Source organism: Lonchura striata, chromosome 1A, assembly GCF_050655825.1.
Source record: "Lonchura striata isolate lonStrDom1 chromosome 1A, ASM5065582v1, whole genome shotgun sequence".
NCBI classification, from domain to species: domain Eukaryota; kingdom Metazoa; phylum Chordata; class Aves; order Passeriformes; family Estrildidae; genus Lonchura; species Lonchura striata.
In genome coordinates, this window is record NC_140741.1 from 70990307 (window position 1) to 71016711 (window position 26405).

The 26405-nt window shown below is 38.1% G+C and overlaps 1 protein-coding gene across 12 annotated transcripts in view; it reads right to left on the minus strand.

The window, feature by feature from the left end:
* CELF2 (CUGBP Elav-like family member 2) overlaps nucleotides 1–26405 on the minus strand; it is a 547425-nt gene that overhangs the window by 296354 nt on the left and 224666 nt on the right. For all 12 annotated transcript variants that reach the window (XM_021530962.4, XM_021530961.4, XM_031506833.3 and 9 more), the window contains one exon: nucleotides 11119–11154. Coding sequence is in view for 4 of the 12 variants with exons in the window: in XM_085568357.1 (XP_085424483.1) it covers nucleotides 11119–11154 (36 nt within the window). In the remaining 8 variants the exon portion in view is untranslated. The remainder of the gene's footprint in view (nucleotides 1–11118; nucleotides 11155–26405) is intronic.

The following is a 26405-nucleotide window of genomic DNA, read 5'->3' on the forward strand; positions in this document are numbered from 1 at the left end:
GAAGAGACAAACCACTGCCTTTCTCCTGAACAAGATCTCTTACACTGCTGTAAAAATAAACAGCTCCTGCCCCATGTTTTCTATTATCCAGAACCATTAACAAAGCCCCACAGCAAGCAAATAAAATATCACCTACTTCAGATAAAAAAATTGAAAAGCTCTTAGAGACCAGCAACCAAATTCACATGCCAGACGTTCAACATCTGCCTGAGCTTGGAAATTCTTTTTAAAATGGGTGAATAACTAAAAATGTCTGCTATGTCCCTGGCACAGTAAGATGAATTCATGGTGGGAATTTTTTCCCATTTATGTCACATTACCTGATGGAGCTGCTGAAGGGAGTCAATCATTCACAAGACAAAATGGAAGGCAGAAGAAATGAGGTTGAGTATCTGGCTGCCTTACTCTAACTATACAGCACTACAAGGAAGTACAGCTGACAAAACTTTTCTCAGTTTTTTAAAGAAACTTTAAATTTTTTTTTAATCTCCTCAAGTCCTTGCAATTCATCAGACATGCTTTTTTTTTTTACAGAAAGACTTCAAGAAATCAGTCTAAAACCCTTGCATTAATTCTGAGAGGTTCAGAGACTGGAGAAGTACTGGGGTTGTGGCTTCAGTTCACGCATAGCTCCACCAAATCAATATCCCCTTTAAACCACATTGCTCTTTTTCACCTTGCAAGTTTTGAAAGAGAAGACATAAGTTATTGCTTTAACTGAATGTTTTTCTCATATGATTTCTTTTCCTATTTCTGCATGTGCTGCATTATCCCAAGGGATTCTGTGTTTTTTTTTTTCCTGCTCCAGCTACAGAGCTGTTATTTCCAGAGGCATTCTCCATAACACAGAGGGAAAGCATTGGCACTACATCATTTCTGTAGGAGAAAGCTAACAAGAAATGCCAATTAAAAGTTTCTGCTACTGTACATTCCATTCATAGTGGAATGAATACTGTCTTTGGAAATAGGAGGCAGCTGTCAAACACAGATCTGGACACAATAGTACAGCTCCTGTGAAGAATAGGTCATGGGGGGAAATCAATAAATAAAGTACCTTCATCATTAATCATTTTCTGAATTTTCAAATCAGCCAGATCATTTACAAGTTATCCACCAAGTTTCTTTTATTTTCTAGTGCTCAGCTTGCAGCCCATGCTTTGGTTGCACAAGTTTCTGCTGATACCAGGACTGGCTGCAGCACTGAGCCCAGAGCTCCTCTGGGGTCAGAGGGGCAATATCTGTTCTGTTATTAGAGGAATTACTCAGGGCAATTTCACAGTTCAGCAAAAAACAGACCTATTGCTTGTAAGCACTGTTTGTGCATGCCTTAACAAGCACTTAAAGTTTTTCTACCTTTGTTCCTTTGTCCAAACATTCATCTTTAGAAGCATTAGAAATATTAGTGAGTGCAGTTTCTTTTCCACTTTAACAAGGAATAACCTTGCATATAATTAACCTTGCATATAATAAGGTTTCTAAGAAGTTGGACTTCCCATCTTTGCTATAAATTCAGAGATAAAAAAGTAAACTCTATGCTTTAGAAAAAAACAACAAAAAAGTAACAGGTGGCTTTTTAGTAACCTGATTACTTTTATTACATTCTGAATATTCAGTGTTAACATCAACCATCTCTTCTTGCAGACTTCTTTCCAAATGCAATTGCTCTGTCCCCGTTATCTCTTCAGAAATAAATAGGGGCAGGACCAGGGAAAAGCAATGCTATTTCTGTGATATTTTATTTTACTTATTCTCAATGAAAATGAGAAGGTCTTTTTTACAGCTGCACAGCCTGTAATGTCAGATCCAAGCAATCAGCTAAAAAAAAAAAAAAAACCACAGTCACTTTGCAGGTTTGAAATAAAGAAAAAAGAAAATAAAAAAAAAAAAAAGAAAAGAAAAAAGAGAAAGAAATCAATTCATGTTGTCACAGCCTATCTAGAGTCATATTGTTTCCAGCCATTGATAGAAAATGAGAACATCTGGGGATTCAATTACTCATGACATGAATAATAATATTTCATTTTTGTTAAATGAAACTTTATAGTTGCAGGAACTTCTGCTTACTGCTCCATGCAATCCTGGAATGAAATCTGCCAGCAAAAAGCCACAGTTCCTTTGGCATCCATGAGCACATCAGTGCAGGTGCATCTGTATCCCCCCCAAAAAAAGCTTAAAAAAGAAATCAAATTTTGAACAGCTAGTAAAAGGTGGGCTCCTGAGCTTCAGGCATAAAAGGTTTCCTAAATGTCACAGACACCTTTTAAGATCTTAATTAATAACCTGGTTCAGAAAAGCACATTTATCCTTTGAACCAAAGTCAGTGGCACCTGCAGTTGTCCAGTATTTTCAGTTAGCCAAAACCAATCCTCTAAATTGTATTGGAGCCATTTAGGGCCTTCTTTTAAGCTTCCAGTTTATGATTCTCAGTTAATGCTTCAAGAGGATGCTACCAAAACTGAGTTTCTATGTGTTTATTCTTTTTTCTGGATCAAGTAGAGCTGTCTACAGTCTTAGTGGCAATGCTGGGATCAAATCAGAGGATATTCATCTCACAGAAATGAGTAAGCAGCAATACTCATGCTGAAATTGCACTGACTTGTGCAATCACTTTGATATCAGCAGGACTATTCTCCACAATTAAGCATGTGAGCCATTGTGGCATTTGTATCTAAAAGTTCAGAACCAAAATATACAGAAAGTGCTGAAAGATCTCTGCTTTTAGGGTTGTTTTTTTTTTTTTTGTGTGTGTCAGGTAAAGCCTAGTCTTGTTTTCTCTCTTTCTTTCTCCATGGGCATTCATTAAGGTTAGATTACAGCAAAAAGCCATGATTTGCACCCAGTTTACATCACTTTGCAGAACATTAAATGTTCCCTGCACAAAATGGTGCGGGAGCTTTAAGAGTTCCAAAGGGTCTGGATGAAAAATATTTTCCATTACAGCCCGGCGATGAGAGGCACCACGCCGGCACTTTGCTGCTCCAGAAGTGCTGTGTAGGGCACAACTTGCAAAATGCTCTGGGAGAACGTACACAGAAAAGTGGGGTAGGTCCTCTGTGGCTCCAAACTGGAAAAACTTTCCCGTCAGTAAGAGAATTATGGCGGTGAGACGCTGCTCCCAGCACAGGAGTTTGGGGCTCAGGGTCTGCTGCTGACCACAGGAAAACTTTAGGGGCTGCCTGCTTCCAATGGCAAGGTAGAACCAGAAAAATGGGTGTCACCTCACAGAAACAATCTCAAGTCAGCACCCTCAAAAAATAAAAAAACCCAACAGGCAGCATTTACTACTTGCAGGTCTTACGTCTGGCTTTATGCAACATTGCTATTCCCACTGCGCTCGTTGCCTTTTAAAAATGTGTAACATTTATGGACTCCAGTAAAAATGTTTTTAATATAATGTAGATGAAGTATAAAGTGTTAACCTTGAACACCAGGGAATGCATTACGTTTTGTTTTTTTTTCTAAACCTCTTTCAATAATTTACTGAGAATTGTCTAAGATTTGCTTTTAGTTTATAGCAAATCTTTTGGAAACATTCAAATAGTCACAATTTTTGTAAATGCCACAATAGCAGTGATTTCATAAATAAAAGCAGTACTCAGAAGGCAGAGAATGTTGAAGAGAGCTTTAAACCAGAATCTCTGCTGTCTTAGGGAGAGCAGTGTGAGTTTCCTGACGTTGCTCCATCCATTTCTCTTCTGGGACCAATGGCAAGAATGGTGCTAAGAATTCTGTATAAGAGCAGTTCACTTCTAACTATTTATAAAACATATGATATAATACTCTATATTATATAATATATGACATGTGGCTTGTTCATGCTACAGCAAAACTACTAAGATAGAGCTTCTCTGCCATGTTAACAAATCTCCACTTCAGTTCCTGGTTTGCTTCTCCAGAACTTGATGTATGAACACTTCTCTTTCCCTCAGAAATGTATATTTACATCTAGAGTTATTCCCACAAGTTTTGTCCTTTGCACTGAATTTCTAAATAACATTATTCTGATGGTTTTATGGGCTAAAGACACAATTAAGCAAAGGATAAGTACAAAGCACTAACTTGGAACACAGGTATTTTGACTGAGCTGGAAAATTAAGTGAGGAGGGGAAATCAGGCTTAGTATTTTAAGTTGGTTTCATTTGCTGATTCTTGCACTGGGCTGACATCTCAAATCCACCTGCAATGGTGTCTTTCTCTATCTTCATTTAAACTCCTTTTCAAAGGCTTATTTTTTCATCAAAACCAACAAATACCATTCTTGTGTCTGTCAAATGTTCTCCACGGGCCAATGTAAATTTAACTTAAACCAGCAATATTGCAGAGCTATTAAGTGGGACAGATAATGAGCCTAAATAACTGCTCAATCTTGTTAGTGTGGCCCTCATACACCTTCTGTGTTTCTTCAAGCCCTGCTGCTTAGCATTCATGCTGCCTGATTTGAGACTAAAATTAGATTATAGGAATGCGTGCTTTTTACAAGAGGTCTTCTATTTGTTCCATAAAGTATTTAGTACTCTTTAGGCACTGTATAAATAAAAATAATCGCGATCTTGGAATTCACCTTCAGGAATGGAAATGAAGAAATCTAAGTCCTTTCATTTCTACTGCACATTATCCTCATTGGGCACGTTTAGCAACGCTTTATAAAACAGTTAAAAAGATGCTTGGAAGTCTGGTTAAGGTGAATAACAGAAAAAAAAAAAGAAAAAGAGAAGGGAATATGTTTCTAGTTTTAGATCTTCACAACAGGGAATAAAAATAAAAGCTCTACCAGACTTTTAAGACAAAAATCTGATGTCAAATTCATTAATGTTTTTCAGAGATGTCTACAGTTGCTGGGGGAAAATGGTTGTGGGTTCCAAACCAGGGCTCTGAGTAAAATCTTTACACTCAGTTTTAAGATTCAAAGGCTACGTGTAATTGTGAACTCTTTCAGGGCTGCTGTGATTTCTGAGGGCTCTGCACTGTGAGAGGAGTTCCTGCATTCTGGGTCAGGGCTGTATCAAGTCCAGCAATGATTTCTGTCTGACTTCCCCCCTCCTTCCCAGGATCTATATTTAGGACTTAACTACGAAATATTGAAAGTATTTTTGAGGTTAAGCATGCCAGTGTCCTCAAAACTCCAGTAGGCATCAGCTTACGTCACTTGGTACTTTAACACTTATAAAAGTCTGGCTGCTCACCTTAAACTAAAGCTATCATCAGGTTAACATTTAGTCTGTGCTTATTCCCCCAGGCTCCATTTTCAGGCAATGGAGAAAGAAAAACAATTCCCAAGGTTATTCACTTTGCCCTGAGATGAGGCACCTATTTTTCTCCATTTCTCCTCTGGTTCTTTTAACAGAGGACTTTTGTGATAGCTAAATTTAGGCAATATGAATGCTACCATTGGTATCTTCGTAATTTTTGAATGAGAGTCATCAGTAAGCACATATGGATAATCACCTCTATGCTCCTTGGGCTCCTCTTAAGATTTTAAAAATATCTCTTTAGAAAGGGATCAGATTGCACATAAGTGTGTTTTAAGATTATCATTAGCTGTAAAAAACATATTTCAAAATGGCTGTAAAACAACAACAAAAAGAGGCATGCTGACAAGGAATAGCTCCATGTTGCATTTTAAGGATACTGAAGCTTTACTTAGGAAAAATAAGAATAGTGAAGAGACCTTGTGTATTATTTCCTCAAAACCTACAGATTTGCTTATAATAACATCAGACTTGTTACCATCCCAAATAATTACTGTAATTTATATTCCAGTGCCTCAAAGACCAAGCACCATCAGGGTATTTCTCTACAGCAGATACAATGGGGTATAAGCAGTCCTGCTTCTAGCACAGAAAAGCAGCTCAAAGGTAAGATGAAAGAACTAAGTCTTCAAAATGAGCATCTGAGGCAAAGAGAAAGGTCAAACATCAGATTCTTTTACTTTTTTTTTTTTTAATAAAGGAGTGATTAGTTAAATTCAAGTCTCATTTCAAAATATGTACTTTCTTTAGAAAATAGCAGGCATCCAAATTATGGAAAATCTGCTCTTTAAGACAGTTGACTTGAGAACATTTAAATATCGAGGGCTGGAATCTTCTATCTTTTCTTTTTCATGATGAGGTTTAGGAAAAGATAGAAGATGATATCATTTCCAAAAACTAGCTCTGCATTGCGCATATAGTTTGACATTCAAGATATTTTAATATTATCAGCTAGCACTGCCTGCCATCCGGGATGAGCAATGTTTTCTTGACCAATTATTTATATGCTTCTAAAACAAGAGTGAGTTTTGAGAAAGGATTTATTTGAAGGTGGAAAGCAAAACTTCTCCATTAGAAGATCACAAATGAACTATGCCAAATGCCTGCTTTATTTAAGGGAGAATAAAGCTTCAGTAAATGTTATGTGAGGGTATGGAAAACTCTGTCTTAGTTTGGCAGAGACATGCCTGGTGTAGGCGGGTGGGCATTCAAGCCTGACATAACTGGCAAAGCTGCAGTGGTGACATGAGAGGACATGAAAACATGAGGGGTGAAAGGTATGACCTGGAGTTCTCAGAGGGAGAGAAATTGCTTGCCAGAATATCTCAGCTGGGAGGGAACCAAAAGTGCAAACACAGAAGGCAACCCCAGCTCCCACCGTCTGTGCAAACCCAGTGAAGACAGCAGCAGAGGTGTCAAGCTGGTCTTCAGACCATGCCCCTGTTACTGTCAGGAAAAAATCCTTTTCATTTCATAGTAATTAAAATGCTCATAGATGTTTTATTAACTCACTCAACAGAGCCACATAGATTTTATAATTCATCCAAGCACTTACAAGTAGTTACTTGTGTTAGGCTGTCAAGACAGAAATGATTCAAAACCCTGTGTACTGAGCTTCTTGGAAGACATATCATTCCCTAACACAATGGTACTAGAAAGACTGCTGACAGATAGTGATCAAGAGATTTCATTTTGCTTGTCATATGGTGGGTTGTCAATTCTTTTTGCTTTAGATAAAAGCTTAGTTGCATTAGATTTCAATAATGGTGAAGTTGCAGGTTAACATTTTTCAAAAGCACCAAAGTGACTTCAGTACTTAAATTCTATTTTCAAAATGCTGTAGATACCTGAGAACAAAAGTCTCTGCAGTAAGTGGAACTGAGACATTATCAAAGAAATTTATGGAATGGTGGAGAATAAAACCCCAGCTCAAGAGGGCCAAAGTTTGTACCTTACTCCAGACCACAGGTTTAAAATATATTATGTTTGTATATGACTAAAATTCAAGGACAAGCCAAAGCTTACATTTCCATTTCAAACATATTTGTTTGTTTTAACATCAATGTATCCACTGCAGATTTCCTCCCACAGTTCTAAAAAAAATTATAAATGACAATTTTGAGATAGCCTTCATCTCAAAATACAAGATTCCCTGAGTTTTGCTCAAGATTTAAGCAGGTTAGTCAGTGATATTTCTACAAAGTTTTCCATTAAAATATATATGCAAATTATTAGCTTGATTTTTTTCCCCTTATTTTAACAGCTTAGAGGAGGAAGTGGCCGTTTAAACTTTATTCCCCCCTTGAGTGAAATGAAAAATTGAACCAGCACATAAAAGTAGAAAAGTAGCCCACATTTTCCTTCTGTTAATACTAACCTAGTATTAAGCAAATAAATAATCCATGCGGTTAGTCCATATTTAAAATATTTGTTCTCCTTTAAATATAAAGTAACTTTCACAGAAACAAACAGAAGGGGCTAGAGACTGAAATCATTCCTTTGAAATTGAAGCTGAGTGTTTTCTCCTTTAAGCTCCCAGCATCATCTCCCTTGTGCCCACAGGGTTTGCACTGTGCTCCAGGACTCCGCTCATTCCCTGCTCCCCTCGACTGCTGGCTCAGAGGCTGGCCCAGGAAAAGCTGCTTACAAGCCCAGCTTCCCCAAGATTTTAGAGATTTATCTCCATTCATCAATAGTAATTTTTTTTTATAATGGTGAATTTCTCAAGTTAAACGGAATTTTTTCTAATACTTTTAGTGTGCTCTGCTATTGCAAGTACTGACTATGAAATGTTGAGAGCAAACACAGTTTGAATCACAACTGCCATAGCAGCTATAGAGCATCTAAAAGGGAAAAAAAAATAGGCCAGATCTTTATTAAATTTTAAAAGTATGCCTTCGCTACACTCTTGTAAAGATCCAAATAGGGTATTCAAATCTCTAGAGATCACCAGTATAATTTCTTTATCATGTTCCATTTAAAATTTAATTATGTAGTCTACAACAAGAAGTATCTGAGTGCTTTAAATAGGTCATGCAATGAACAACTTAATATTATTGTAAAGTTTTCCTTGTGAAGATCTCCTCTTTGATGTGCTGTTGCACACAGAAAGCCTTTCTTCGAAAAAACAATATACATTCATAGCTATAATAATGTCATTTAATATAAAAATTGTAAAGCTTCTTTATCACATTTAAAGACTGAATTTTCAATTCATTCTCTAGCCTGAGCTTCCTGAAATCATCAGAAATAACTGGTAAATTAGAACTGACACAATATAATGTACTGAATATTTTTATATCTTACTACAGGCAAAGTTAATCTATTATCTTTCCTAATAAATGATGTCCACCAACTCACATTTTTCTATTTTTGCCTATCAGTGATACACATACTTCAGTGGCAAGAGGAAGGGTGACTTCTTCCTTTAAATATAATCATTAGAGAACCATCAGCAGTATTTAATGGAAAATGAATATATTAAAAAGCCACATTTACCAAGACACTTGGCTATATATATTTTTTTAAATGCACATATGTAACCTCTCTTGGTTACTACTGAGATGAGAAAATATACAAAATATACTCCTCTCTACTCCTGACTAATTACAGGGCTTTATGGGAGTGAATCCTTAATTCCACCTCTTTAGTTGAACTATGACAAAATCAGAAGGGGTTTTTGAGGCTTTTTTTTTAATGACAACAACAGCAACAATAAATAATTAATGCCACGAGTGCCTAAACTTTCTTGACAGCCAGACAAAATATTCCAAGTACAGAAACATCTGTTCACACTTACGCCAGTTGCAGTGAAAACCCTTTCACCAGGTTTGCGAGTGCATGAAAATGATTTGATCAATCCTGGCCACAAATGTATCCAAGAGTAATCACTGCTCTGGGAAAAGGTATATTGTTTGCCTGAACAAAGGACACTTGGATTTCTGGTGTTACAGGGGATTTGCTCTGCCCCGCTGGCCAAAATACAGTGATGGGAATCCTAGCAATGATGGGAAAGTGGTTATTAATTTTGTCATTTCAAGGTGCAACACCTGAAATTTTATATGCTGTAAAGTGGTTTCAGGGTGAAGGTGGAAGAAGATGTGGGGAAATTAGACTATTTCACTGTTATGAATTAATAATAGCAAAATGAGTTACTTGATGTTTGAAAGAAGAACAAAAAATATTAGATTACTACATCACCACATAAGATTAAAAACCCCAAGGAGCTTAGAGAAATTGAGGAACAGGTGAATCCTGGAGAAGACTGGAGGACAAGCCAACCTGTGCTTAGCTGGAAACATTTGTTTTAAATCATGACAAGATCATTTGGTTTAATATTTATAACACAATTACAATGCCTTGTGCACATTGCTGGTATAATCTGATTTTACTTGTGACATCTTACTGCATTTGAAATTAAAGCCTTGTGGTAATAATTCAAAAAGCACATTTAAACAATCATTAATGGCAAGTACAAAACGGGATGTTTATTCAAGCACTTATGTGTCTCATTTTAACTTTAATTTGAAGTGGAATTCATTTCCGCAGTGTAAGGACTCCATGTTTCCAGTATATTAGTCCTGTAATACCTCACCAAGTGCAGTGAAACTGGAATTTTTTTTTCTTTTTTTGGTATGTGTGTGCATGTATGAAGAAATGCAACAGTTTTACAAGAAGGATGAACAAATTCTTTGGTGTCTCGTAGGCCTGAGCACTGGTCAGCTCTTCAAACACATGCCAAAATTTCATGAGCGTATTTGCTTGCACAACCACGGAGGCCAAGTGACAGTAAACCATAAAAAGAAATATATCTATTAAATGAACAAATCATATGAATCACTTAAATTTGTACACACAGAACAAAGAGGTACATTATACAGGAAAAAGTCACCATATGTAATGAATATATATGTTTTTACATCTTATCAATATAAAAAGTCAGTGAATATACACCACACACCCTCTAAAGAAAGGTGAAATTTTTTCTGCCTTAGAATCAGAAGCAACGTGCATGTATTGTCATGCTTAAAGAAAACTCTCCAAAACTCTCCTTCATGTTGAAATATTTTTACATTGTAAGTTGTTTGAACTACAACACTGCTTTAATCAAAGGATAGCAAACCCCCCCAAAATCATAATCCCTCTAAAACCTCTTGCACCTCAGAGAGCAAAACCAGTGGCAGAAGGTACAAGAGGACTGAGAGCATCTTTTTTTAACTCACCAGGCATCGCTGACAGATTACCATATCAGATTTTTTTGTTTCCCTTCTCTCCACCCTTTTCTCTATCTGCATGATTACAGCATTTTATTGCATTCTCTGACAATATGTAGACAGGTCTCTCTTCAAAAACCTGGGAGTCAGGTCAGGCAGCCTGGGAGTCTTGTCTACTTCTATTGTTTTATGAAAAGGTTTCTCAGCATGGAAGAATTTGGTCTAAGCTGCTTTCCTGCTTTCCAAATGAAAATGCCTGAAGATCACAGCTTTTTTTCCCTCCTACCTCCAAGTTTCCCTCCTCTCATCCCTCAGGTGAAATGTAAAGCAAAAACCAAACCACCTGCCAGGGGTATAATTGCACAGCTGGAAGGAAGCCACAGCTGGGATTTTTCTCATCAGGTGCACAACTGTGCTGAGCCTCAAAGCAACTTCAACCCGTGGCTTTAAGCTGTGTGGGCTTGGCTGTGCCAGTATTTCAGTGTCATTTGTCTGTCTGTGGCATGCAGGGAGCGTTCTCCTCTCTGCACCCCCAGTTCTCAGAATCCCAGCAGTTTTCCCTAGGAAAAGGATCATGTTCTGCCTCCAAAGGTCGTGCTTCTTTCAGCGCCCTCCAGACACTGACACACAGATGCAGTTTAGAGCAACTTGCTTACCTTGGTAATGTTCCAGATAACTCTGTGGCAGTCTCTCTGAAAAACACAAAGGGAGGAAAACTTAGTTTGTGTTTTAAACAGCTATAAAATGTTTAAGATGCCTTTGTAGTGTTTGTGTTTTTAGGAGTGCAGCACACAGCCACAGCTCCGTACGCAAACGTTACTGGCGGATGTGGTGCCCCCCTGGATCCTGTACAAAAGAATGTGAAAAAGCAGATGATGGAGTGTGATCTAAGGATCTATCAGAATCAAGTTCTCCGTGGTACAATTACTCATTTTTTTTAGGCATAAAATTATCACCATTTCAAATGCCAGCATGATCTTACATAGACAAAACGTAGCACTGGGCCAATTTTCCAGTGGAAAATGTTCCCTTTTATTTCAGTGCTGCAGCAAAAGCAAAGCATTAGATAGTTCTACAAGCAGGTTATGCACTGAGAAAATACCATGTTAATGTTAAATCTTCTTATGCTGGTCCTAAACAACAGCTATTTTCTAAATATGTGACTTTTTGTCCAATTTACTTTTCTGAAACCCTTTTGTGGGTGCGCAATTTGTTTGAGGGAAGCTGAGTGTGAGATAGTGAAAGTGGGCTAATGTGGTGGTATGTCACATTAAAGTACAATTAAATACATTACCATTACCTATGTACACAGGCCTTAAGATACATCCCATATTTATCACTACTGTATGTCCATGTTTTCCTCCCCAGCAAATTTACCTAGACCTTACCCAAGAATCAGGAAAATAGTTGAATAGCTCAATTTCTCATTTTTCTCCCATACACAGGACTTTGAAAAAACAGGAAAAAGGCATAAGAGGCTTCATTATTTTAGACTTGACCAGATGTCATCTCATACCACAGTCTTCTTGTCCAGTTATAAAATGTATATCCAATATACAAATTTTCTGCATGAAAGGTAACTGGTTAGTTTATACCCTGTTTGTTTCAGCTGAATAGGAATTGCAGAATTTCACATCTGTAGATGGAACTTAGGGTATGGAACAATTCTCAACATAATATTTTATTATTTACAGCAGAGAAAAACCTTCCATCCACTTTTACAGTTGGAAGGGAATCTCTTTTTGTAAGGGGAGGTGATAATAATTAAGATAGGTTCCAAAATCTTCCTTGCCTAAGCAATTTCCAAAACTATAGATCTAGTGATCAGTTTGTAGTGAAACAGCCCTATATATTTTTGTTGCAAGAGTATGAACCTTATATATACAGATTGAACCCCAAAGGGTAATTTATTTATGACTCCAAAGACAAAACAATAAAGAAATAAATTTTTGAAGGATCTTCTAGGGTTTCCCTGTGTTCTGAAGTCACTTTTCTTGATGGGCCAACTACAGAGAATATATTAAAACCACAATAATTCAGAGCTCCCCTTTAGGACATCTTTCTAGATCTTTCTAGTCCTTTTTAGCACTACATGAAATGTGAGCAGCTATGACGGTCTAATTTTTACTAATTACAATTTTTTAAATTTATTGGACATCCCACAGTGACACCAGGCTTTTTGCTTAATGGTTACGCTGACAGTTGTAGTCTCCATTGCAATGTCAGAGGAAACGAAATGGTCCCACTAAACGTGCACAGCTTTGTATTTTCAGAGTCTCTGTCTCCAAGCTGTGCAGTTTACTGGGCACAGAAGGTTGCCTTAAACCCCCCAGTGCTTTGCTTCAAAAGGCACAGATCAGAAATGTGTTCAGTGGCTGCAAAGAAGATTAGGCAAGAAATAAAAAAATGGCTCACTCCCTTTTCTTGCATGCACCATGCAGCAACAGTCCAGCAGATATTTAAACCCCTTCAGAAAATGCCAGTTCCCACCCCAGCTAAGGCAGACAGGTACATATTTAGCAGGTGTGTGTGATGAACAAAGTCCATCACAAAAATGACATCAAAAAGGTGAGAGGCAGGAGAAAGAGCAAATGAATGCAAAGAGGTAAGAAAAATAAATCAGAGTAGAGCAATACAGACTCTGTTTCTATGGGGTTATTTGATTCAAGTGTACATTTTAGATATTTTATTTTCATTAAACTCCTGCACATTGGAATCACACCACCTTATTTTCCAAGCCCTACTCATGACTTACTCACTTCAAAGAATTAATATGATATTTTTTTGTAACCTGTCAAAGAGCTGAATAACTAAGTGGTTCCAACAGTCAGGACATTTCACCCTTCCACTGTTAATCCCAGACATCATCTCTTTTCATTGAAATGCTTTTTTTTTTTTTTTTTTAAGGAAAGAACCTGGATCTGGGAATTTATTTCTTTCTTCTTCTAAAGGGGTTCCGTAGCCTTTAGCTACCCATTACTGTCCCAGTAACAGAATGGCACAAACATTATTGCTTTAGGGTATGGCAGCACATTTTATAAAATAGCAGTTGCTCATCCAGCTTAAAGAGACAACCAGGCAAATCATGGGTGGGTGTTGCAGGAAGCATCAAGAAGCAGAATCGTAGTTTAAAAGAGGATGTTAAACTGGAACCACACTCTTCAGTTTTTGAGCAGAGCAGTGAGTGATTGGTGCATCTAAGTTTCTAAAGATTTTCATTCTTGTTAAATAGCTCTCTCTACAAGGGATGTTAGCATTGTGAAAACAATTATTAAATAGTCGATGCAGTAGTAAAAAATCTGAATGTGATCTGAATGTTAAACAAAGACACTGCAGGTCTTTAACATACATTTTTAATGCAACTAATTTTGTTGCAAATTTCACATTTGGTGAGATCAAATTCCATTTTTGAGCATAAATATGTAAGGTAATGGTTTTTGAAATACAAATTCAACTCAAATAAAACTCAAAGTCAGAAGTAAAAGTCTGATTAGTTCCTAATGATCCAAAGATTTCACTGCTTCTCATCAACTCAGTAAACACTTCTATTACAAAAACAAATTAACCCCATGTTAGATTATGAAACTAAAAATATTATTTTCCAGAAAACAAACACAATTATCCCACCATGACATTGAAAAGAAATGATACATGGACTGCTGAAGATGGTTAATGTCCATGGTAAGTGCTCCTATAAATATCAGGAATTGAAACATCACTCTATAAATATATTTAATGGGAGTTTAAAAAAGAAAATCTTTTGGAGCAAATTACTCATCAAGAAAACCCTTAAAGTTTGTTTAAAGATAATAGATACTCATTCTGTAGTCATTCAAAAAAACTGAAACTAGACTTGCACAACCAATTTTCAGACCCCTAGTACTCCCCAGTGACACACACAATAAATATAACTCACAATTTACTGTATCTACAGGAAGAAAAGATTCTTGGATGAAAACAAGAAGATAATACTCAAAGGGAGAATGAATATAAGATCACGTATTTTTACATCCTGACAGAAAGGATGACCTTGAAAAAGAATGAGGATGGAAACTTGAATGCTTTGTCAGAGCTGCCCTGAATTCCACTGAAATCGGCTCCAATGCAAATGGGATGAGCTGGTGCTCAACAAAATCCTGTGCAAAGGCAAGGAAAGGACCTGGCTGAAGACCCTGGAAACGCTGTGATGAGGAAGGTGGCATTATGGAAGAGTAGGGCAGCATTTCCAGGAAAGTAATTAACAATTTCTAAGCATTTTATGTTCAGCTGCAAAGGACAGATTTGGGACAACATGATCTGTACGCATGGAAGATGTAGGCTGAAACCAGGAGGGTGCTGGGTGGGAGGTCTGCACCCCAAAATATTTCACCCTCCCATGGGGTCTTGCAAAGAAGCAAAGTTACAAATTGCTTCTGAGACCTGTGAGGAGCTTTGACTTACTGCAGGAGCCCTGCACTCTTGAGAGAACCATGCAGCTCTTCTCAAAGCCCAGAGAGCCAGTGTGGGTGAACCAAGCACCACACACGCATTTTGTCATTTCTCTCTACAGGCTGAGAAATCCTGCCCGTAGGATTGGAGTAGGATGTATACCAAAGCAGAAAAGTATAAATATTTTAGTCAAAACCTTGCAGTGAAGTGGAAGTGGGAAGATCTGCATAAAGATCAGCAAACAGACTTTACTGCCTAATAGTTCTGTTTAAAAAGAGTTGTTCAGAAAAACTCTTCATAATATCTGGAAAGTGTTGTGTTTATATTAAATGTTTTGTTCACTGAGAAATCATATGGTGCTCTGCTCTCTGAGGCTGACTGGCAGCTGTTGTTACCCACCTACATGCAGGATTTGGCACAACACAGCTCTGAAGTTCGAAACTGCTATATTTTGCAGTTTGCCCAGAGAAGCCGTGGTTGCCCCATCCATGGAAGTGATAAGGGCAGACTGGACAGGGCCTGGAGCAACCTGGTCAATGGAAAGTGTCCCTGCGCATGGCAGGAGGCTTGGAATGAGATGATATTTTAGGTTTCTTCCAACCCAAACCATTTGATGATTTTTGCTGTGTTTCTGCAGCGATGTAAACTGAAGAACAAGAGACAGGGCAGGTTTTAAAGGACAACTGAGGTCATCTGGGCTAAATGCACTCCAGTAACCTGAGCAAGTCCTGAGTTCAAACCATACAAGTCAAGATAACAGTCGGAAATCATCTTTTAGTTCTGCAGGATCATGACCCTTAGTGATTTGGAAGCTTTATGTCTCCACCAAGAAAAATTTTTGTTCTGCAAAGGAAAGCATATGGATTCTAGCTAAGCAATCTGTCAGGGTGCTGGGAAAGATGCAAAAAAAGGCAGCAACACATTCCTGCAATCGTGTTACCGTTCTTCCTTTTTCCATCTCACACTTTGGGGAGAGGATAAAGCCCGCCCACGACACACAAGGCACATGAGGATAAGGGCGAAGCTGGAGAAGGGATCTGCATGGAGTGCTAACAAGAATGCAGCTCAAATTCAAGCAGAAAATGCAGAATAGGGAATTCTTCCAGTTCGGAAAGAGGGGTGTCCTAACCCTGAGGTCTTGGTTTTAGGTATCAGAACCAGCAGTTGACATTTCAACAAGGAGGGTTAAAAGGTCCTGTCCTCTCCAGGACAGGTGAGCATGGCCCCTTTGATTCCCTGGGAAGTACAGAAGAAGTAACTTCCATTACTCATGCTCATTTTCCTTAAAGCACAAAAAACTCCAATAGGTTGAGCTGATATTTCTGATTTGGGTGAAACATTCAGCCCTTCACTAAACAGATTCCTACCACTGACATAAGCATTGATCTCACTGGAAGGGACATATCTGTAAACAGAAAAAAGTACATGTTGAAGAAAAATGACGTATTTTGGATGATCATTTGAAAAGTTACAGTCTTTTTTCCAGGAATATCCACTGGACATAACTGGATTATGCCAAGAGTGCTGATGTGTATAACACATTGCATTAATGTTGATAACTAGGAAGTTCTACTTGAAATATTTCCAAATAGTTCATAACTATAAGTTGTTCTTTGCTTTGCCCCAGGGGCAAATCTGACTTGCCAGAACAAACTATTCACCTGATGCTTTTGACCACTTTTTCCTGGCTCTGCCTGTACACTGACACTGTACCACTGACTGAGCAAAACAAGAAAATTGGGGAGAAGAAGGCTCCAAAGTCTGTTGTTGAACAACACCCCTCAACCAGACCAATAAAGCTTTTTTAATTGTAGGGTCCACAATTGCAGACACATTCTCTGCTCCTAGACATGCATCAGCAATGTGGCAAAAGACAGCCACTAATTGTCAGTATAAAGCAGAACTAAAGAAAAGTTTTCAAAGGGATAAGAAGGATTTTCCACTCAAAGTAGGGGAGAAACAGCTGAAGAGGAACTTTAAATTAGCTTTAAAAGAAGGTTGTATCAGGAGGAATATAATTACTTTCTTGGAGTTTCACCAAGACTTGGGAGTCAATGCCTCTACTCTTGCAGAATAGTGCAGTGGGATTTTTAATGACCACAAATGGTCAGGACATTGATTTTACATTCTAGGTGAAAAATGGCACCTCCAAAGACACATTGTTGTCTCTGCTCTTCCTAAAATCACACTGGGGACTGGGCCTGCCTTGGCTTAGAAGAATTAATAGTGTGTATTGAAATACCATTGTGAGACACAAGATATTTCACTGGTCTTAAATTGGATAGTTTCTAAGATTTGTTAGTGTGCTGCAACATAAACTGGTTACATTTGGACAAAATATAGGGTTTACATTCTAGATTCAGTTTTGCTATGATTAATTTAATAGATTTCAGAGAAGACTCTATTTTCCGTATCGCATGCTCTTTACATATCTTTTTGGTAGAATTGTTCCCTATGCCAACTAAACATCAAAATGGTCAAAATCAATTTAATCTTTTAAAACCCTTAAGTTATTAAAAATTATCAAGATTTCAAAGTGATACTTCTGTAGGTATTTTATCTTTCACACAGTAAGCAGCAAATAAATACAATGCCATGTTACACCTTCACTCTGAGCTTAGCTACCTAACAAGGATCACACATTTGCAGCAGAAATTCTGCATAAACAGTTCCTGAATGTGCTATTTAAGTACAAGCTAAATACTCTTTTTTTTAGGAAGTGATGTAACAAGTTCACATGTAAACATCTATTTCTATGCAATGTGACATTCTGCAAGATTAGCTGACTGAGATAAAGGACATGAGCAAACATGCGTGTTGTTTTCTCCCACAATTATTTTTAAAAGCCGCATTTTTCAGTATTCTAAATTTGCTACATCTGATTTTTTTTATTCTTCCTTAGGTATGAGGAAAGAAATCTCCATGTAGTCAATGATAACCACCTGGAAGAAAAAATGTTCAAGTCCAGTGTACATCCTGTGTAAAAATAATACCCCAAATAAAACCTGTCCTCATCATTGTGACTACTTTATATATTTTATAAAAACTTAATTTTTGATTTACCCTTCACCCCAACATATTTGAAGACAGCAATATTATAACTTAGAAGTCAAAACATAATTCAGGCCAAATTCTCACTCCTTTCAATTTAACTACCACTCCCAGCTAAGATTTTGGCCCCTTGTCTAAGTACCCACCAAGGACATCACGTGAAATTTCTCTCTCATACTTCTTTTGCTCTGCTATTAAAGAGCAAGATAGAAATGAATAGTTGGGAGAAACACAGCAGTGTCCATTTGAGAGACTGGTAATGGGGGCATGGATGGAATGTAATTCAACCAGAGTCATTAGGGAGAAATGCCAGGGCATGGAGAGGAAATGCAGATCCCACTCTGGTGCTCTGCTCCAAGGTCAGACCCTGCTTTTGTGGATGTGGCTGCTGCTACGTGTTTTCTCAGGGAAGTGGAGTATTTTGAAAGTTAAAAAAGCTTGGAAATGAATAAAGAAAGCACTGTGGGTACAGGATTTGTCTCTCCAGGACACAGCAAGCAGCAAGAAGAACATGGGGGAGAATCCACCATGGTACCGACTCCAACACCCTCACCCTGTTAGTACAGGAAGAGAAAGAAGTGATGCACAGGCAACCGCTTTAGAGAGCTCAGCAGGAGGAAAGTACCCTCTGTCTCTCTCCAAAATGCGAAGAAAGATCATCCAAAACAGAGCAGATGTTCCTTCCCATATGCTCATTGAACCTGCTGTAATCTCCCAGGGTAGAAAATCTTACACATTTGGTATTTGACTGACCTGTAGCTCGTACTACACTGCCCCTGGTGCAGTGTTACTTTACCATCATCTCTTCTCCCTGTGCCAAGGAAAGGAGAGGAATCACACCCAAAGTCTCAGCAGGAACTTTGGGTCAGACTTAGTTGTTCAAATATAGAACTGCGGGAGAATTCTGGGCCATGTGCTAATTCTACAGAAGAATTATGGAGTCATAAAATGGGTTGGGTTGGAAGATCATCCCATGAGCAGGGAACCTTCTACTAGACCATGTTGCTCAAAGCCCCATTAAACCTGGTCTTGGAGTCTTCCAGAGATGGGGCAGGCACAGCTTCTCTGGACAACCTGTACCAGGGCCTTACCACCCTCATAAGGAAGAATTTCTTCCTAACATCTGATATAAATCTACCCTCTTCAGTTTAAATTTGTTAACTCTTCTGTCACAGTACTCCCCAATGAAGAGTCCTTCCTCTTTCTTGCAGATCCTCTCTGGAAGGTGCTCTAGGACAGCAGGAAGCCTTCTCTTCTCCAGGCTGAGCAACCCCAAGAAGTCATATATTTACAGGTTTGCATGAGATATATGCAAAAACACATAGAAATTATTCAAGTTCTATAGGTGTTAATAGCCTAGATTAGTTCCTTAGTTTCTGACATGTTGTACAGGGCTTCAGTAGGTATCCTCAGATGTTTAAGACTTTGTCATACTTGTGTAGGGTGAGAGGCCCAGTTATGTATACGATTCACACAAATGTCTTTAGGATGAGCCATTGGTTGGGTCAAATGTTGATATCTTCAGTGATGAATGCCAAAAAGAAAAAGCCACCCTAACAACAGTTTTCTGTTAAATGCCCACACCTCACTCTTCCTGCCCATATTTCCCTTAAAAATCTCACAAGGCAAACAGTTCAAAACTCTGGCGCTCCCTGATGTCAGATGTTCTCACTAATGTGCACAAACTTCAAGCCACTCAAAAAGTCTGAAGTAAGTTTAAATAAAGCTTACTTCAGAAAAGCAACTTGATTGTCTGCCAAGAAATGCCAAGCTTGGAAATCACATCTCATCCTGGTCTCAAAATACTTTACTGGAGATAAACAACTTGGATACTTCAGCTATTATGTATTTGAATAGTTACTCATTTTCTTAGCCAATGCAGGCTGGGCTGAGATGGGCGTTTAGGGATCTCTGAAGTTTTGTGAAGGAAGGACTTCTAGAACAAAGTGAGAAGCTAAGTATAAGAACCTTGGGAGAACCTGCATAAGTTAGGAAGGGGATTGTCTTGTTTGCCCAGGTCAATATACAGAAATGTAAGAATGGTATTGGCAACTACCAGAGGAAAAAACCACAAACAAATCCAAACAAATTTTTAAAAATACCCCAACCAATAAAAACCTCCCCAAAAACAACAACCCCACTGAAAATCCCACAAATCTCTTTTCATGCCCTGCTGAAACGGTTTGTTCCTTTTTGTAGTTGTTAATCAAGGGTAAATTTACTTCTTAGCTCTTTTCTGTCCTAACATCTCCTCCTTGTAATCTAAAATACAATGATGCCAGGTTGGAACGTGGGATGGAATAGGAAAAATGTAGAAAGGACTCTGATTAGACCTGCCATCCAGGGGTCTGTGTCCCATTAGCTGTAGCTTAAAACAGTCCTCATAATATTTCCATAAAAACTGTGGTATTTTCTGGAGTATCTCAGCACAAACTGCAACAGATGTTGGATGCTATTATTTCTTCAATCTTGCTCATTTGTTGTTCATCTGTTATTTTTGACGCTTTTCCCCCTCTTGCCACCTGTCCTCCCACAAATCAGAAAAGTTAAAAACAACACAATCAACTTTTGTTCTTATTGGTTCTCCTACCACTGCCCAAAATTGATGGGAGAGGAAAAGAAAAGAGATTAAGATCTAACTCCCTGTCTTATTTCTGACCTTAAAAGGATGGGTAGAGTTTATTTTTGACAATCCTAACCAGAGAGAGTAAATCTGCTAAGCTGTCCACCTCAGGAAATAGAGATACACAAGTGCTATTGTTCTCTAACAAGTTCATAAATATTACTGAACAATATAGCGATGGTGTTGTGAAATTATGATATAAAGTGTTTTAAGGTGTAAGTTACCCATGATATAAATTTACAAGCATGCGTTTTTCTCCCCAGCCACATCCAAACTCAAAGATGTTAAGATAGTTCTTTAATGGCAAAAACTATTAGACTGCAATATGTAGCAGGTTCATCTATTAATCATCAGACCATTTATGTTCTGTAATTCTACCACAGTTAAATAACATGGACTACTAAGTACCTGAATCGGCTATTAGCAGCCATTCCTGCTCATTAAAACTCACTTATTTAGACTTTAGCAATGGTAAATGTAACCAGCCCTGGAGGGGTGTCACAGTGCTTGGAAATGGCACATTAAGCTTCATTTACCCAACTACACTTGAAGGCAGAGGGGGAAGGGAAAAATAGGGAAAAATACAGTGACGGTCCATAACAAAGCTCAGAAGCTTTTTGAAGCTGCATTAAGAAAATGACAAATCTTACAAAGAGAGCCATAAAGATTCCTCAAGTACAACAGTTCGGCAAGTAGCTATTTATCATAGTTTGTTGAAAAGACTCCTACGTTTGATACTATTGGACTGTGAGAGATGATTATTAAATGTAATTACAGAAATAGCACAGAAATAATAGTTTATTGCAGAGCATAAGCAACACTGTATTAACAAAGAGGAGTGGGGAACATGTTCAGCGTTTGCAATGGTATCATTAGCTTTTCTGGGAACACATACACAAATGTATACACATTTGATTCCATGTTGGCTTCTACTAACCAGAATTACCCTTCAAGAATTTCTGATCTGGGTCAATGAATCCATCTATACTTGGAGTGAGAAAACAGGAGCCAAAGTGGATTTCTATTTGGGTGTCAGCTTTTATTCCTTTTGTACTTAACACAGATTTATTAAAAGACAATCACAGCCTGCTGTCAAGAAATACTGCCTGCATTTGCTTATTAGCAGCCCCATAATAGATACATTTTTGCTACAATGCTGCCATTTGAAGTGAATGATTTATTTAGAACATGCCAGTTATCACAAGATTTTCCACACAGTAAAACAACAAGTTTTGATTTCTTGTTGCTACCTGCAGGAATGAGTTTAATTTTATTACACTTACACCTCAGCATGTTTACTTGTGTACCCAGCCATCAATTTTACCTTTTCTTTTTGCTGTGAAGTGATTCCACCCAATTTCTTTTCACTCTTGAGTATATCTGCCATTCACTCTTGTGCATTATTGTCCATCTTAATAAAGGGGTGAAGCCCCTTTTATTAAAACCAACACACTGTTCTTTCAGAGAGCCTTCTCTGCTGATTTGGGGTAGGTATCCACACTTTTCCCAAATTACAAAGACCAGAAAATCTTAGAAGCAGCTTTTTACAACTGGAGCTATGGTTTGTGCCAGGAAGCAGGACAAAAAGCCAACCCTGTCTCAGCAGTTCAAAAGCTCCCCTATGATCCACCAAGTTTTAGGCTAAATTAACTCTACTGCTGGCCCAAGACTGAAACCTTTTGAAAAACTCTGTTTTGGGAAGCAGGCATTCAGTGACAGATGGGCTTTATTTATTTTTGGGTAAAAGGAGCAGCTTAACACAGGTTGGGAAGATGGGAGAGCATCCTGACATATCAAGACAAAGGCTGAAAGCATCTGATGTACTGAGGAGATGCAGAAATCATCATCACAAGACCATGCACACGTTCATCAATAACGTGGTGCACACTGACCCCTGCTCCTTCAGTAACGATCTGTTTTGGAGCAGGCAATGCAGCCAGGAGTTCTGAAGCTCAGCAGCTTCCTTTAAGCATCTGTGCTCCCTCTTTAGTTCGCTGTGTAGCGACAGCTTAATGTTTTACAGGCAAGGCTGCACTCAAAAACACTCAGCTGAAAGAAAGAGCTGAGGCTGTAAATCAGGTGCAAGAGAAGAAATCAGAGTCTACCTTTAGGCATTTGCTTTTCTGGATTTTGTTCAAAGCAACATATTCACATTTTCTAAAGATTCATGGGCTACATTTTCAGTTTTTTCAATCTGAAAAAACTTGTGGATAGATTGTTAACAAAGATTTCCAACCATGCTGCAGAATCCTTGGGAGCTCGGTACTGCTTATATTGAGATGTTTAAGAAAAAAATCCCTCTAACCATCTCTCTGCCTCAGGAGATACACAAGGGCATTTGGGAAAGTCTCCCCTGCTCCCACCACATCACTAGTGTAAAAGAAAACAAGTTTTCCTTTTGAAGGTTTTTGACTCCTTTGTAACAGAAAAATCATTGCTGCAGCACTTTCCAGCTGACAATTATCTTGCCATAATAGCCGTAAAAATAAAATAAAATCAACACGGATGGAATTTGAAGTAGGAGACCTAAATTATACTTAACTATATTCATAAAACTGCACCTCTGCTCAAAGTTGCTCTGCACACTACACATATGCCAGGATCTCTTAATCTGCTGCTGATGCGCTGCATATTGCGGTTGTATGCAATTACAGTTAGCTATAATTAAGAACAATTACTACTTTTATTTCTCCACTTGTTCTTTAAAAAGCACAGTTGTAATAAAACTTCCCCCCTTTTTTTTAAAAAAAGGTGAATATAATTATGCATCCCTATAACATCTCAAATAATTAGTTTCTTCTGGAACAATTTTCATTCTAACTGTCAGATCTGCCATCTATAGTCAATAGAACACATTGTGAAAAAAATTCTATTATTAACCTTTTTTCACCCTGTAAATCTGCAAAAGAGCTTGAAGAAATTGAGGAATTCATTGCTTAAACTTTGAAAGACCAAATGCAACTAACACCCCTTCCCCAGCAATACCTTCTTAATCATGCTGAAACATTATTATTATTAGTAGTAGTAGTAGTATTGTGCTAGAAAACTATAATAATAATCAATTAAGCTGGATATAAAAGGTATTTGGCATCTCTCTATATTTTATAGGCTACTTTCCAACCCTATTCTCATAAAATAATCTCTCTACTGTATCTTTGTTTAGAATCTTTCCATGATTACTAACCATGCAGACTGCAGGGAAAAGTAATTAAGTTTAATAGAAGCCACCCTCATTTTTGAAGCTGCCCTCAATTTAAGCCATAGAAGGAGAGTAATTAAATTTAATGCGTGCCACAGCTTTTAAATGAAGATATGGCATGTAAAATTCTCTCACTCTGTAACACGTCTTTTCTGAACACTGCAAAATAAATGTTGTGATGCAAAGATAGCAAACTACAACCACCAAGTGATGTTGAGCTCTTTTTTTCTCCTGCCCATCTCTTCCAAAGAGTGAGGCCTTTGTGTAGATTAAGAACAATGTAATCTAAATCACTGGAACTGGGAGCCTGCAGTGGTTTACCCATCCTTTGCCCACATAATCTGCTTTGATTAACTTCAGATGAAACTTGCAGCAGGGCCCACCTTTTGCATGTTTTTAACAGATGTAACAGGTTTCCAACTACAGCTCAGATCTCTGGCACAGACACTGTTTACCAAGATCCTCCACCAAAGTAGTTGAAGTAGAAGCGGGGACAAGACACAACCACAGATCTCCTGTGTATGACTTCAGTCTTAAGTCACCAGAAGAAAAAAATTAAATTCGATAAGGCTCAGTTATTTTCCCAAAAATTGTCATACTACTTTCACATAAAAATTCGAATTACAAACCAGGACTAGTGAAGATCTTTCACTCTTGCAAAGAGGAATTTACTGAATGAAGAGCTCTGAGACTGAAATATAGTCATTTCCCTTCCCCAGCACTGCAGGTTCCCTCTGTATGTATAAACAAATGCTTCATTGCGGAGAATCACAGAAGTTTCATCAACTGATTTAATATAAAGAGAGAATTTAAAGGCTTTAATTACTGTGCAAAAGGGAATATAGATGCCTGACAGTCTTTGTTCAGAGAGCTAGACCAAGATACTAAATTTATAATTAGCTCACAAAAGAATTCCCAGACTTCTTCCATGCAGCCTCCTCTCCTGAACGCATATTAGTACCTACTACTAGGCTTGAACTAAACTTCTGTGCTGAAAATGAGACCAGACTTGAAAAGACAAAACCTGAGACAGATTTTCAAAGGTCTTTGGGTGCAAAGGCACCTCCAAAAATAAAGGGAGTGGAAAGAAATGAGAAAGAAAGAATGAAAAAGTAGGGGAAGTAAAAGAAGAGAGAATAAATAGATGCTCTGTTTCAGTTTTAAAACCCACCATAAATCTGCCATATACTTCCTCGAGAGAGGGGTTGAATACTGTATTTTAGCAGGGTAGAGAACTGCCACCTCTATCCCTGACGCAGGAACCTCTCTGTGCACAGGTTAGACACACGCATTTCATCTGGCATTCATTTCTTTACCAGATTATCAAAAGTGAACTCCCATCACAGTAAACAAGAGATTGCATAGTTTCATGCCTGTCTCCCTGACAAAGCCCATGATCCTCTGTCCATTAATCCACTGACTGTTCAATAAGCAGATCCACACTTCAAATCTTGAAGCCACTGCTAATATAAATTGCAAGCAATTTGAGAAAAAAGAGACTGAATTTGTAGCTATTTTTAGTTTGAAAGGAAGAAGATATTTGTTTATCCATATCATGACTAAAAAAAAAAAAGTTGGACTTTTTTGGTTTTAATGTAACAAAATACTGACAAAATTGCTGTTTAAATTCTAATTTTTACTCAATTATATATTAAAGTAATCTTACCAGATGCTGGAACTAAAGCAATATGATTTTGCTATATTTATATCTAAGCTGCAAAACATTTCAACATTTACAAAGAGAAGAAGTTCTCTGCTGATGCCAGGAGAAGAAAAAACTCAAATGGCATTACACATGATGGCTCTTAATAGCTGGCATGGGGAGAGGAGAAATGTCTCTATAACAACAGTATTAAGGAAATGTGGGGCAAATACCACATCATAACAAGAAAATTTTAAAAAAGTATTTGTGGAGAGTGTTAACATGAGGACATAACATCCACATGCTCTCAAATGCTCGGGATGGATGCAAACCAAGGCCAGCAGTGGTCTATTTCCTCCTCTCCCCCAATCTGAAATGCCTCTTCCCATCCAAACCACCTGCTGTTCATGCCTTCTGCTTTTCTCACACATTTCCCAATCAATACTCAGGCCCTTCTGCTGCTGGCTACCAAAAAGACAATTCCCACTCTCCTCTAATACACCCTCAGGAGCTTCGGCAGAAATATGGGTTGTGGACTGGCTGGCCAGAAGATTAGGGAGAAAAAATTAAACCAAACACCAAATCAAATCTTCAGGAGCCTCTCTCCTCAATTCCCACCTACAGTGATTGCTGGGCTAAAATACAGCCCCCATCCCTCATCTCATCCTCTCTTTGAAGGCTCTGGGTCTCGTGGGGTCCTGCTGCAATTGGCAAGTGCTCCAAATGTTGGTGGGATGCAGCTCAGCCTGTGATGCCAGAGCAGCAAGGCTACCCCAGGGCACCAGCATGTGCCGCTCAACTGGTTAAAAATTGAAACAGAGCAAACGGGAAATTTTCTGACAAATGCTTCGAGATTATGGAGCACACATTACAGCTGTAACCACCCACAGTTCCCTCCTACAGAACAGAAACACTGACAGCAAAAGCCATTCACTGCAGAAGCTGAAAAATAACAAAAAATGCAGCAGTAAGGATGAAATTGAAGCCTGTAGGTATTTTC